Source organism: Gorilla gorilla, chromosome 1 (assembly GCF_029281585.2).
Source record: "Gorilla gorilla gorilla isolate KB3781 chromosome 1, NHGRI_mGorGor1-v2.1_pri, whole genome shotgun sequence".
Taxonomy (NCBI): domain Eukaryota; kingdom Metazoa; phylum Chordata; class Mammalia; order Primates; family Hominidae; genus Gorilla; species Gorilla gorilla.
In genome coordinates, this window is record NC_073224.2 from 174,077,860 (window position 1) to 174,093,261 (window position 15,402).

Consider the following 15,402-nt stretch of genomic DNA (forward strand, 5'->3'; position numbering starts at 1 on the left):
AGACAAAAAAAAATTGACAGATTATCTATAAGAAAGACAATTAGAGTGATAGCTGATTTCCTAATAGTAACAACAGAAGACAAAAAGCAGGGAAAAATAGTTTCAAAGTGTTGAAATAAAGTAAAGACATTTTCAGACAAACTGAAATAAATTCTGAAGAATTTACTTCAGGCAAAAAGGCAAATAATTCCAGCAGAGGGTCTAAGATATGAGGAGGAATTAAAACCAAAAACATTGGTAAGTATCTGGGAAAATCCAAATCAAACGGGTGAATGCAAAAAATAATGCTAATGTATTGTGTGGTAAGATATACAGAGAGACAGAAATAACTAAAATACACAAAAACAAACTGTAAACAGGGAAGGGCTTGAAAGAGTAAAGTGTTCTAAGACCCTCATGTAAGAAGATTAAAGTTATAGATTAACTATAGATGTTCAAGGCCCAGAATTGGCTTATTATCTAAATTTGGTTACGCAGCATTGCATAATCTATAGATCAGTAACTATTTAAAAAGTGAAGTCCCTCAGAGACCTGGTATTATACAACTACAATTCCTATGGGCCTGAAGAAACTACAGCCTTTACAGTGGAAGATGACTTAGGCTACAGCTGGTTAGGAAACCCTCCTTCTAAACCATGCTTCAAGGTCCTGCTAACAAAATGAGAAAATCAAGAAGACATGGAAGATAAATGTGAGAACTTCATTTTTTTGAACTTCAGTTTACAAGAGCAGGAAACTTTGAATTCAGATTTTTTTGGGGGGGTGGTTGGGGGGAATACTCAAAAGGGCAGTGGTCAATATTGGGAGAACAGCTTCACAAAGATGGCAGTAAATTAGTACTGGTATACTCCTAATATCTCCCTCTAAAGAACAGGCACATCCCTAATGTGCCCCTAAAGTTAAGGTGAAAAGATTTTAAAAATTGGGAAATGTTTGATATGTCTTGCAAGTGTCTGGAATGCCACCAGCATCACATTTCCAGCCTCTTTCTGCCGCCTTACTCACTATTTCCCAGAGAGAATGAATAATTTAATCTTTCTTGGTGTTTTCAGAAGGCGGAACTGGCCATATACAGTTCAGTCCTTCCCTCTACTTTCTCACGTGAGTAGGATTTCTACAGATCCTCCATGCTACAAGTTTTGTAGGGGTAGGCCTTCTATTTATGTGTGTATAAGAGGTGAAGGGATCCCGCCCAGGTCTAGCATCTATGCAATTATAGGTTTCAATATTAGGAACCCACTTGCCCACAGACATAAATTATATTTTTCAGTATCAACTTTATCAGTATTAAAGATAACATCTTGCTTTCATATCTGAATTCCTCTTTCATCATATTTCCAAGTTGGTTCCAAGAACTCAGGAGGTAAGTTTCCCCTAAAACCTCCAATAATAGAAAATGCATAATTTTGGCTACTCAGTCTAAATGTAACAATAAAAATGACAATAATAATAATATCAAAATAACCATTAAGAACAAGTGACTGTGCTACATGCATAGCAAACCTTTTCTTTAATTTTCCTCATGATTCTGAAGTGTAGGTATTATAATCTCCATTGTTTGTTCATTTGTGTCTTTTGGAGATTGTATTATAATAGAAACTCATCTGAAAGGCTACAAAATGGAAGTCACCCAAAAAAACTGGGCTTGAGTCCTTTCTAACTCTTTCTTGCTCCATGATAAATAAAATCACTATTCTTATATTCCAGGCCTTTTTTCTGTAATGATGGCCTGTTTTCTCCAAATAAACATATGATAAAATCATGTTAATGTTTTTATATAAAACCTTATATAAAATTAGGCAATACTTTTCATTAGAACGGATTCAAATTATTTCACTGTCTTTGATGGCTTGATCTAGAACACACAGTCCCATACTTATGACTTATTTGGCACATCAGCCATGACCTCAAAGTCAGTTTTTGTCCTTGATAACTGTAAAAGCAATGATCAAATCCTAGAATCATGTCTTAGAGATCTTTACTAGTCTAGAAAGGGAAACTTTTCTAAGGGAGACTTTTCAAAGTCAGCAAACTCTGGCAGGCCAAATCCAGCCTGCTGCTTGTTTTTGTAAACAAAGTTTTATTGGAACACAGCTACACTTCTTCGTTTACACATTGGCTATGGCTCCTTTCACAATATAACAGCAAGGATGAGTAGTTGTGACAGAGACTGCAAAGCTCATAAAACTTAAAATATTTACTATCTGGTCCTTTAGAGAAAACATTTGCTCATTGCTGGTCTTGGCATGGAAATTGATTCCATATTCTTGGTACTCTAAGTGGTAAGCATAATTCTTTCTCTCACGTAGTCCTAGGCAGTACTCCTTATCTCTATGAACTTTCATCAAGTTGATGGCATTGATGATAATTTGAACCCAGTTCCCTCACTTCTAGTCAAATCATTTTTTAATCAGATTCCTTCACCAATAATTCCACCAGTCTTCAGCTATCAGTATTCCAGTGGAAGCTGGATTTTCAAGAGATGTTCAGAAATGCTTTTAGTTACTTATGTTTAAAAATAAATTTAGAGTTATCTGCATACTCTATTCTCATACTTTAAAAAGTATCCTGTTAACTGAAATAAAACACACATGTTATAAGTGAATTACCAATATGTGGTGCTCACTGACTATTGAACATGAATAATGGCTAAATTTTCCATTTCAACCTAAAATACTGACACCAAGAATGAGGCTACTGATACTAGAGACATGGTTTCTAATTTCCAAAAAATATGTATTGGATAATGATAAAGAGGACAAAAATCAACATTTGCTGATTACCTACCATATGCATTTTACTAAGCAAAATACCTTAGATAGATTACATCATTTGATCCTCACAATAGCCTATGAGGTAAATATTATTGCCCTCCTTTAAAAATAAAAACATTCAACTAGGAAAGAGAAACAAGCATGCCCCAAATGGCAGAGTCTAGATTTGATATTTCTAAGGAAGGTACAATTCTACAACTCCCACAATGTCTTTGAATTAAATGAACTCAAACTTTACAAGGCACTGTACATTTTATCCAGGGTGTTATTCAAAATAGCTAACAACAGATATAGCACCAACACCCACCAAAACCAGATTCCTCTGTGCCAGTCTTCACCTCTTTGTTTTTAGATTGTGAGAAATTCTAGAGGCTTCAGGAGAATAGTCTGCAAGAGTAGTAGGGGCAATCAGAGAGCTCAAGAAAGCATATATTTACCAACTGGTATGAAAGCATTTCAATACTTTAACAACTGATAGAATTGTATCACTGCCAACCTGCTGAAAAATAAATCTGGAAATCTTTAAGACTCCAAATCCGTAATTATACAGACACATAATCAAGACTAATCACATAAGCCATGTGATTGAGTATCCTATAGGGGAGCCCTATGCGCCCTTTTAATTCTCCATGATTGGCTATGACTCTTATATAATGTTAATTCAGCTGAACAGAAGATGTAAGACAGTCCTTCTCAAATTTTTAACCCATTTTCTTTAAAATGTTTTAGCATGATTCTCTATCACACAGATTGTCTGATTAAATATTTGATGCTATTAACTGTGATACCTGGAGTTTCAGTGATCTAATGCTCAGTGTGTCAGGTAAACATTGACTAAAGGATGTCAAGATGCCGTATATCATTATTCAAAGAGCACATACTGGGCTACTCATCAGCCCTGGAGAGCTCAGCATGTGGCAGAGGTACATGGTACACCATAAAAATAATAGATTTTTAATAATTTACTAGAATAATGTTGTACAATAATTTAATGCTTAGTCTTTCACTTGATAAATTATGTAAACAAAAAGCGATTTTAAAAGCAACACATTATTAATTTAAAATCATATCAGAGAAAATATTTTTCACTTTCATGATAAACCTCCATGATATGTAAGCCAATCATTCTTGAAAAATATTTTAAAATGATGTAGGAAAACAGAAAAGAAAAAGTGAGAATGTACCAATTATTAAATATATAATAAAGAACATATCTGAAGCAGTCATGGCACAATAACCACAATTGTAAGATTATATGATTAACTTTTCAACACTAGTTTAAAATAGCCTCTTTCACAAATATAGACTCTGCACAACAGTCCCAGCATCTCTCATAGCGCAATTTTCATTACTCTTTCAACTTACAATGAAATGTTTTATTTTATAGATAATCACAAACTGAGATTAATAAAGTAGGATGATAATAAATAGAAGCTAGGGATAAGTGTAGAGTTCAGCAATAAGAACATCATATACATATAGTAACATGTAATTTGTTTTTCTAAGTCAAAAAATACTGATGCACACTGTATAGCTCTTTTTAAAAAAGTTAGATCGTAAGCAGTAATTTTGTTATCCCTTTACATTAATGTAAATGTATCTCATTCCTTCCTCAGTAGCTTTAAATGAAGCAAGTTCCTTCCACTCTGAAGAACTAGAAAATATCTCCACTGTTTACAAGACCTTATCTTTGATTCTAAAGGGAAACGAATTCTCAAAATGTCAATCATCTTAGGTATTTCACAGAAAACTCACATTTTAATACTATGAAATTGTATTTGGAGAAATTGGAAAATAAAAATTTAGAATTGACATTTGATTTTGAGGCTACTCACCACTCCTGGCTTACAGTTGTAATAGCAATGCTTGGAAGCGTTGTCAAAGGCAGTGTGGTCGGCCTGGAAATACCATCTCCCTCAGGAGTCCTTGCCCTTTCACTCTGTCTTTGAGACAGTGGTGGTAACTGTAAGTTTCCTGAGCAACACCTTCTCCCTCTCCAGAGGTCGATCCCAAGTGTGTTACTGGAAGAACTGTAGGATTTACTCAAGCTACATTCAAAATAATCTTTAACATTCTGGAGGAACCACAGGGAAAGAAAAAAAGAAGAGAAAGAAAATGAAATTCAAATGTTAAATGGAGTGAAAGAAGAAACTAAATGATCAAGCTGTCACTTATGATGTCCTGATTATCTCACAATCAGAATCTAACATTGATGTCAAAAGCTTAAAGAGAAAACAATAGAAGAGGCTGATTCTCAGCTTTTAGAATAAACTTATCAGTTGCATATTCCTGGAGATTTTTAGGCATATAGATAATGTTTACTAGTTGTAGCATGTGGATTGGAGGCCTCCTTCTTTCCTATTTTAATTTTTTTCATAATTTGCTAAAATGATATTTGCTAAAATTAAAAATATATTTTGGAAATCAATGTTATCATTCTGCAACTATGGGAACAAACTATGAGAAAATATAAAGTTTCTCGTTCAGTATTTTATTTTATGTATTTATTTATTTTTTGAGATGGAGTCTTGCTCTGTCACCCAGGCTGGAGTGATCTCAGCTCACTGCAACCTCTTCCTCCTGGGTTTAAGTGATTCTCCTGCCTCAGCCTCCCAAGTAGCTAGGACTACAGGCACACACCACAATGCCCGGCTAATTTTTGTATTTTTAGTAGGGACGGGGTTTCGCCATGTTGGCCAGGCTGGTCTCAAACTCCTGACCTCAGGTGATCTGCCTGTCCCGGCCTCCCAAAGTGCTGGGATTACAGGCATGAGCCACTGTGCCTAGCCATTCAGTGTTTTAAAGTAAAAATATTATCTATCTTAGAACAGCTGAATGTTGATAATTAGAGGTGACTGTTATGTTCTTATGAAAGGTCTTCTTACAATTGGAGATTTTTTTTTTCAAATTGTGTAAGAACTCAGAAAAAGAAGTATACTTTATTCAGTCTTGAACTGCCATGTTCAAGTACTTGCCCTAATGCTGACATTAATCATACACTTTGTGAGAAGACAAAGACATTGTGCTGTACTCAATGATACAAATTATTTATTCTTCCCATATCTTTTGGTGACAATGGGTCCTGAGATTGTTGGGAGTGGGAGGCCCAAATGGGCCTCTGCCTGGTGTACCATTCATACCAGCTAAAAGACAGAAAATGTTATAGCCCTGCAATGGTCACTGATATCAACTTAAGGTTTCAAAGTTACAATTTTCACTGTTCACACTTAGCTAGCAGGGAATAACGGAAGTCCTAGCATCAGGCTACAGTCTCTCACCTGAAAATTACTCTGTGACCCTAAAGACAGGTATTTCCTACTAGCTCTTCAGACTCGAGTTAGGAGAACCTGAGACTAGACCTCCTAAAGTTTGAACAAAGTTCTTTACCCTCCGCTCCTCTACCCCACGGCCCCTAACCTAGTTCATATAAGGATAATTAACTCAAGTTTGAGGATCTAGCTGGGTTAATTCAACAAATATTTGACACACATCTATTATTATTTTGCACTGTGCTATTTAAGAAGGATACAATAGCAAAAAGAGGAATGGTATCTTTTCTCATAGAACATATAATCTAGTGATTTATACTTATCTGATGCATGCAAGACTATACTTTGATGATAGAAATCTAGGCAAGAACAGGCTTGAGAATTTTCAGGAGCCCCACCCTCCATACCAGAAAATGAGACACCATTATATTTTCTTGTGCTTGACTTATAATTTTAAAATACTATTTATTTGAAATTCAGTAGAATCATAGTTCAGTATAAGGAAGAAGACAAAACAATTTAAAATTTTCCAGAGTTTGAAACATTCTGGAATGTATCAGTGTTTCACTGTCTAGTAACTACTTATTATATCAAATCCATTGTAGGCCTACCACTTACTGTATGTTGTGTGTGTATGTGTGTGTGCATGTGTGTGTGTGTCTGTGTGTGTAAATTAGAGGCTAAATGGAAAAACTAATATATATGTTTATTTTTTAAAAGACTTACAAACTTCTTTAGGAGACAAAACATATAAAATCTTCCTGAAGAGATTTAAGAATAAACTAAAGGAACTCATAACGGTAAATCAGTCTAGTTCCAAATATGCATGTAAAGAAAGCACTGGTTATCTGGAAAGCAAAGTCTTGAATATATACTTAATCTCTTATGTAAGAAACACCTTACCAAAGAACAGAAATAAGGATATCTATCATGTAGCTAAACCACCAACCACCCTAACCTCCTAATATGATTATTAGATATTTTTCTTCTTTAGAAAAAAGAACTATTACCATCCAGGTTTAATTGTAGTAAGTGACCTAAATGGGTACTATTTGGCACTTGTTATTTGAAAAATAAAAAAGTCACACCTATCACAAAATATTTCCCACACTAATTTGCAAGCAAGCTCAAATTTTCAAATTTGAAATATTCTTTAAGTTAAAAAGATTTGTTCCAGAAGACCTCAGTTAATATTAAATGCATTGCCACAAAGTAAGAACATAATGGAATAGCTTTTCAGAAATTAAATTCAAGATGAAAACTTAATATTGTTTTACAAACACTAATTAACTCATGCAGATTTATTCATAATTACTTCACACTCTGTAATTCATACCCATAATTTATACACCACTACTCTAAAATTACTAAAAACCTCAAAGTAAAATTTAATTTAGTCAATTCTCAATTACTGATTTGTGATCTTGAACTTCCTTTCCTAAATTTTCAAATATTTTGCAGAAAGGAACATTAATTTGAATGTTACCTCTGGAAATCACAACTTTTAAAATGTATCATGGTTTCCAAAATTCACCTGGTAATATGAAAAATCCCTAAGGGAACAACGTAGTTTTGGATTATCCTTCTGTTTCTGAATAACTGTTTGTTTAAAAGTCAGTATTCTTGCCAATAAAATTTGAAAAGCTTGTTACAAAGGAAAAGGTAGTGTAAAATCCTGCACCTAAGTAGAAGTTCACAGAGAGGAGGGGGAGGGGACACCAAAGGACTGAGCTCTTTGTCATATCCCCATATCGAAACCAACCAAGTTAGGACCATTGAAATGTCCAGATGAGAAATGCTGGTGCTTAAGTAGTCAAGGTTTTGTTGCTGTTGTTACTTGTCTTTTGTTTTGTCTATTTCAGTCATTTTTGAAGCATTCTCTACTTTTTGAATTCTTTTGGTTAAACTCATAGTGAGAAAATGGAATAAGGTATTTTTAAGGTCTCCTACTGTGCTTCGGTACACATTCAATTTGGACCACAGGACATAATTTTTTAAGTCTTATGAAATCAGAAATGGAAATTATGGAAAGCAGCAAATGACAGTCAGAGTCCCTATTGAAGCTAAATGTCATGATACTCCATGAGACAATAATAAAAGTAATTTTTTCTTCGAAAACTGATTTTATTGTAGGCAGTCACCATCAATTACAAGAGTAGTTTGTTGGAGTAATTATTATCGCTCTTACTATTTTCCCTTCTTTGAAACAATCTCCTAATATATTTGCATATATAATTTCTGTGATTAGAAATGCAAATGAGAATCAAAGGTGTAATGTTAAATTTTCTAGTAGATACATTTAAAAAGTAAAAAGAAACAGGTAAAATTTAGTTTAATAACATATTTTACTTAGCCTTGCATATGCAAAATATAACCATTGCAACATGTAATATTATGAATAATTATTAATGAAATGCTTTGTATTGCACTGTATATTCAAAATCCAAGATGTATTTCATGCTTACAGCACATTTCCATTTAGACTAATACTTAATAGTCACATGTGGCTGGTGGCTACCATAGTGGACAGAGTAAATCTAGGTAATATTTATTCAATATGGTGGGGTTGATGTTCATATCCATTGCATGCTTCTTGCAGGCAACCTTCCTCTTCTTTTGACTATGCCCACCATTCCCTCAGGGAGGATCAGGATTATTATTCTAAGGATGCAATGAGAAAGAACTAATGGTTTGTCCATATGGAAGGCATTGCTCAGTTTTATTCTTCCAAAAAACAAAATACTGGCGCACACAGTATACAAATAGTATTAAGGAACAATCACAAGCCTTTTTTTTTTTTTAAGAAAAAAAGTTTTCTAAATTCCAGAAGTTTTCTTTTAGGTATCCTGAGCAATGCTGGTACTGAGAACTTAGACTATAACTTAAGGAAACGCCCTTCTGGTCCAGGAGAGAGGAAGAAAGAAAAAAATAAAAGAAGAAGAAGAAGTAAATGCTGCCACAAGTAACAGAACAGAACACATTAACTAGATTCTTTGACACAAAAAATAGAAATGGCAATGGAAAAGGAGTGTATTTGGGAAGGAAAAATCTAAATAGCACACCTAACTCTCCCTCTGCACTGTGGGTCCTACAGGAACACAGAAGGAAGCTGAGAATTAGTTCTAGCATTCTTGCCAAAGGCTTTGCTACGGTATGAGGCAAAGGGACCACAGGGCCCATAGGGTGAGCATCTGTGAAACAGGAGCTTAACAAGATGGATTATTACAGAAAACAAGGAAAATTGTTTTTTCTTCTTCCCTCCCTTCTTTCCTTTCACATATCTGATCAGCGGCACATAATTTTTAGTTCAATTACAAACAGTAATTGGGTAAAGATGAGACAATTAAAGACACACTAATGAAGGATTGGTCAATTGAAAGCAAAGAGATAATTAAGGTCCAAGATCCAAAGCTATAGAAGATAGCTTACAGATTTCTTCAGATGATTTAGATCGGGGCTTTTCAAACAAAGTACATACCTATTTACTCTGCTATCCCGTTAAAATATAGTCTGATTTGTAGGTCTGAGGTGTGGCCTGAGATTCTGCATTCTCAATAAACACCCAGGTAATGCTAATACTGCTGGTCCAAGGGCCACACTTGAGTAGCAAAGGCCTAGGGGATGTGTATATCACAAGCTTCTTAGGAGTAGTTGTCAAAAACCCCACCACAGGAAGTGACTTTCAAGGGTTAGCTGTACATGGGTAAAAGTGTGGAAGAAAGTTATCAGAGAACTGATGGTAATGCAAGCAGTGTGGAAAGAGGAATTATCTGAGAGTGAAGATCTGGGCACAGATTAGAGATTGGTGGTTCTGTGATTGAAAACCATAAAAGTGAAACTCAGCCCATTTCCAAGATGCAAAGAGGGCATTGTTCCTGCTGTCCAACTCACAGAACGTCAGGTCCAGGTGCTGGCTGTGCCCATGTCATAGAAACACCTAGTCACAGAGTGGTGTGTTAAATGCCCCCAGCTGCCCTTTGAATAGAATTATCCAGTGACTTCTTTATTGAACAGACCAAACATGATTGGGACCTTTTGAAACTTACATCATCAGCCGTCACCGTCATCACACTCCTGCTTTTCTTCATTATAGAGGTGGAAAATATCCCCTCTTAGGATGTCTGTTATTCAATGCAGCTTTGCTGACACTTTTTAATACCTACAGGAGAAAAAAACACACAAAAAAGAACAGCTCTGTATCCTTAAAGAAAAATATGTGGCATACTCTCTAAATTAACATTTGAAATATGTACAATGTACATGTAAAAGCAAACATCATAATTTACCAAGCCAATTAAGTTTGATATGCTGAGAAAAGAGCTTCACAAAATATTAATACAAAAATCCAAGAAATTGGTACAAAGCTATTTGGGAAAAGATAGTAAGAATAATGCGTAACAATTAGGCTCCCAAATAATGATCATGAAGAATCTAAAAATAATATGCATTTTACACAAATGGTTCATAGTTTACAAAGTATATTCCCATAAAATATTTTATTTGATGCTTGCAACAGTTTGTTAGATTATTTTCATCATTTTTTCTAATAAAGGAACAGAGAAAACAAATTATTTGGCCAAGGTAACGCAGCTAAAATATGACGAGTTCAGAATTTAAAGAATATGACTGCTTTATACTGTCAAAAAAAAGTGAAGAAAAGTAAAACAATACAAAATATATATACATGAAAGAAAAAAACCTTAATCTTAATTTTTACCACCAGTTTAAATCTCTCATATGTCTACTGCATAAACTAATAGGCAATTACTTATCACAGAAAATTCTAGCAACCAGTAGTCAGAGCTTGAATTTCCTGGTTTAAGTCACACAAATCTAGCTATTTTGAGATAGAGATGCTGTAGTTCATGACATCGGCTTTGTGTAGATCACTAGAAGTCATTGCGGAAACAAAGAACCTCTATAACACCACCAGAATTTAAGGGTGCACTCTGATTGTGGAAACCAAAGGCAAAGCAGTCACTGGTTTATGAAGACTCAAAGGGAAGAGAGTGGGAGGGGGGTAAAAGGTGAAATAGTATCTATTGGGCACTGTGTTCACTATTTGGGTTGATGGGTTCACTGGAAGCCCAAACCTCAGCGTTACTCAATATATCCATGTAACAAACCTGCACATGTACCCGCTAAGTCTAAAATAAAATTTTTAAAATATAAAGTTGTCATACAACAGACTACAAGACAATACAAAGAATTCGGTGTTTGCAGAATTTAACTGAAAAAAGATGTACTATAAAAAATACAAAATCCAAGAAGTATTAGTCCATGTGATGGTTTCACAAGGTCTTAGTACCAAAAATATCCTGTATTGTTGCTGAGCTCAAGGACTCCTATATATTTTTTTCACTGTGTCCATTTAACCCTTAATGCATGCCTTATTAAAAAAAAGTCTGCTTCTCTAGCATGAAGATATATATAGATTAAGAGCATGATGAAATTGTAGCTATGTGACTAGGAATACTAAGTAGTGGCATTGTACCATCACCCAGGAAACCAGGGTTGAATTTCTAACACATAATTTGACTACATTATGCAGGAGTTGGCAGTGAAACTGACAAAATAGATAAGAGAATGGGGGAAGGGAGAAACTTGCCTTTATAAGTGCTCTAGGGAGAGAACCCCACGGGCTTTTCAGGTATTTGATTCAATATGCAAAGGACAAGAATTTCCTCGGCATACACCAAAGAATGATTAGAACAACGATGCCCCTCTAATGCTGACCAAACAGCAGCAGGCAGAATTTTAATACTTTTACTCAAAGGCTGCTTGAAACCCAGCAAAAGTAGACAAGTAACAAGAGATATTTTATCAGGGTTATAGTCAATATTGAGGGCCTCTATAGTTAGGGTTAAACCTGAAAAAAAAAAAGTTCAGACTCCTAAATTTAAGAAAAGCAAGATTTAAATGTGTTTTAAAAAAAGGATATAAAACTATACATACTCAATCATTATAACTGTAAAGTTGTGAGCATATAAAAAATATTAAAGATGCTATGTGAAATGATGATAATGGAAGAATGATAATAATGCAATAAGGGTTATAGAAGGTTTTCTAAGTGAGTTGAGTTTCTTTAGTGGAGAAAATGTAGAACAATATGATGTTCAAAAATATAAAAAGGAATGCCAAGAGTGCAATACATGTAGAAAGATGCCATGATGAGGAAGCTTACAACAGGCAGAGAGACAAAATGGTCCAGGGTAACATCAGTAGATCTTTTTACAAGCAAGAGTATTTTTGTAAGGTCTTAGCCATGGAAATAAATTTGTTTTATGATCCTTTGAGTATGATAACTTACTATATAAATTCATGTGCCTTCAATCGGACACGTCCTGACTCGGAAAAAGCAGGATCACAAATTACAAGGCAGTTTTCCAAATGTTCTACAATAAAAATACATTATTTTATATTTAGGGAAAAAAGTCAATATATGTTATATAAGACAAAAAAAAGCAAGAAATATAGATTGATTGTTTTCTGGATATTCCTCATCTGCCCCTTCAGACCCACTCTTGGCCCTTCTCCATTCTGGTCTGTGCCCTGGGAGGCTGGTTCTCAGGTACTGTCTAGCCCTCTGGCTCCTGGGTATGTTCAGCCAATGGAGGCAGTTGCAAAAGATCAAAGGGCAGGAGGAAAGAGGGGACCCTCTCTGCTGGCCATAGTGTAGCCACGGCTAAAACGTTCTACTTGAGGTCACAGATCCTGCAGGCCTCCCTATTTAGCTGTAGAACCAGAAGCAGCTTCCCATTGTTGCTAGCCTCCTGGTATTTCATAGCCCTTTTTGTTTATCCTCAACCCTGCCCATACCCTTTGTAAATAGTACCTCCATTAAACTCTCTTTCAGCCTCTTTAAGAGAACAATCTATTTCCTACTAGGATCCTGACTAATACAGACCTGCTTCCAAAACTTTACAATAGTCAGAAGGTAATTGTTAAATATCTCCCCTCAGTTCCTAGCACAGTGACTGACACAAGCAAGTCTCAATAAATAAGTATTGAAAGAATAAATGAGTAGAACCGACTTGGAGATCGAGATTGGTTTTGATACTTTGAGAAAAGGTCGGCAAGGATTATCTCAATTTGTTTTTGTAAGGCAAAAATAGTTTTGTGTCCTCACTCACAGATGACAATGGAGATTCTTTTCAGGAACCTCTGCTGCCTTTTGTTTAGGCTAACAGAGATGGAGGATTTACCTTCAGCCATTTTTAAGCACTCTACGTACATGATTTCAATTATGTCATAAAAGCAACCAACCATGATTTATAGTCATTTGGGTATATACCCAGTAATGGGATGGCTGGGTCAAATGGTATTTACAGTTCTAGATCCCTGAGGAATCGCCACACTGACTGCCACAATGGTTGAACTAGTTTACAGTCCCACCAACAGTGTAAAAGTGTTCCTATTTCTCCACATCCTCTCCAGCACCTGTTGTTTCCTGACTTTTTAATGATTGCCATTCTAACGGTGTGAGATGGTATCTCATAGTGGTTTTGATTTGCATTTCTCTGATGGCCAGTGATGATGCTATAAAGACACATGCACACGTATGTTTATTGTGGCATTATTCACAATAGCAAAGACTTGGAACCAACCCAAATGTCCAACAATGATAGACTGGATTAAGAAAATGTGGCACATATACACCATGGAATACTATGCAGCCATAAAAAATGATGAGTTCATGTCCTTTATAGGGACATGGATGAAATTGGAAATCATCATTCTCAGTAAACTATCGCAAGAACAAAAAACCAAACACCGCATATTCTCACTCATAGGTGGGAATTGAACAATGAGATCACATGGACACAGGAAGGGGAATATCACACTCTGGGGACTGTGGTGGGGTGGGGGGAGGGGGGAGGGATAGCATTGGGAGATATACCTAATGCTAGATGACGAGTTAGTGGGTGCAGCGCACCAGCATGGCACATGTATACATATGTAACTAACCTGCACAATGTGCACATGTACCCTAAAACTTAAAGTATAATTAAAAAAAAAAAAAAGCAACCAACCAAATGAGCTAGGCACAATTATCAAGACAAGTGAGGGAATCATTTCTTGGGAACAGTAATGAAGCCTGCCCAACGGCATGCACTCTACTGGTTAAGACCAGAACATTCTTGTTCTAAAACCAAGACTATTAACCTATCACTGTACCACTGATTGGGTCTTATTTACCTCTTTTCAAGGTGAAACTAGGTGAAATGGTCTTTATATCTTTTTTTTCTGATGTTGGTAATACAAGTTAAGGTGATCAGTTTCCTGGAGCCATGCTCCCTGCTGGCGTAAGGACAAAAAGGAGTGATATTAAAAGATACTAAAGTTTTTAAATGCCTCATATTTAAGGCAAATGTTGTAAGTGAGAGGACAGATCAGGTTCTCTTAATCTGAGATTACTGTCCCTTATAAAATTTGCTTCTGAATAAGCAAAACACCATATGCTTCATTAAAACAAAGTATTTCTAAAAATTTCTAAGGTGATAAATGTGATGACAGATTCCATTTCTGATATATGTTTAATAGTTTTCCCTGTGGTTTTATATTTCACCACTTAAAAGATGCTTTTAAATTTGTATTAGTCCTTCATAATGTTCTGTTTTATTCAGACTAGAATATTCTTTATATAATTGCACGTTTTCCTCTTTCCCCTTTCTCCACAGATATTTAAAGGCTAAAATGAGGAAAAGGACCCTGACTTCTGTGTTAATGTGTGAATTTCACCTTTCACAGGTTAGAGTTATCAGTACTAGTGATACCTGGCTAAAAGGAATTTCAGTGAATAGTGATAATTATTTTAAAATTCTATATCATGGACACATGCTAGACAAAACCATGCAGAAATGAGAAAAACAAAAGTAATATTTTGAGTTTAAAAATACTACTTTTTTCCAATTTAAAAAATATCTTTTATTTTGCAGATGATGTTCAAAAAGCTTTCATTCTATTTCTTATGTAACTGATTTACTGAACATTCTGAACTCAGTAGAGCACAGATATGAACTAGTCTTCATTTTTCTCCAATAACTGTTTTCCATATGCAATATCAAATCTATTCTCTCCTCCTTAACAACAGTTCAGATTGCTTCCATAACTCCCATCTTATAACTGTTTTAATTCAGTGGCCAGTGTCTGGGACTTGGAGTGGGAAGAAAGAATGTACTACTCTTTTATTCTTCCTCTCTACTTTTATCTTCAGGTTCTAACTCTTTCTATATTGTGGCAGAGTAGAAGAACTAATGACAAGAGGGAAAAGTCTTCTTACTTAACTAGGCATTTAATTGCAGTCCTTTTTGAGTGCCTCTGCTTCTCTGGTAAAATCAGACTTACTTTGACGCCTT

General features: G+C 35.2%; 1 protein-coding gene across 1 annotated transcript in view; it reads right to left on the reverse strand.

Moving 5' to 3' along the window:
• Nucleotides 1-15,402, reverse strand: part of PDE4B (phosphodiesterase 4B) — a 582,824-nt gene that overhangs the window by 452,257 nt on the left and 115,165 nt on the right. The window contains exons 2-3 of the mRNA XM_055350106.1: nucleotides 10,090-10,202; nucleotides 4,610-4,848 (exon numbers count right to left, since the gene is read on the reverse strand). Coding sequence (XP_055206081.1) covers nucleotides 4,610-4,848; nucleotides 10,090-10,131 — 281 coding nt within the window. The 5' untranslated portion in view covers nucleotides 10,132-10,202. The remainder of the gene's footprint in view (nucleotides 1-4,609; nucleotides 4,849-10,089; nucleotides 10,203-15,402) is intronic.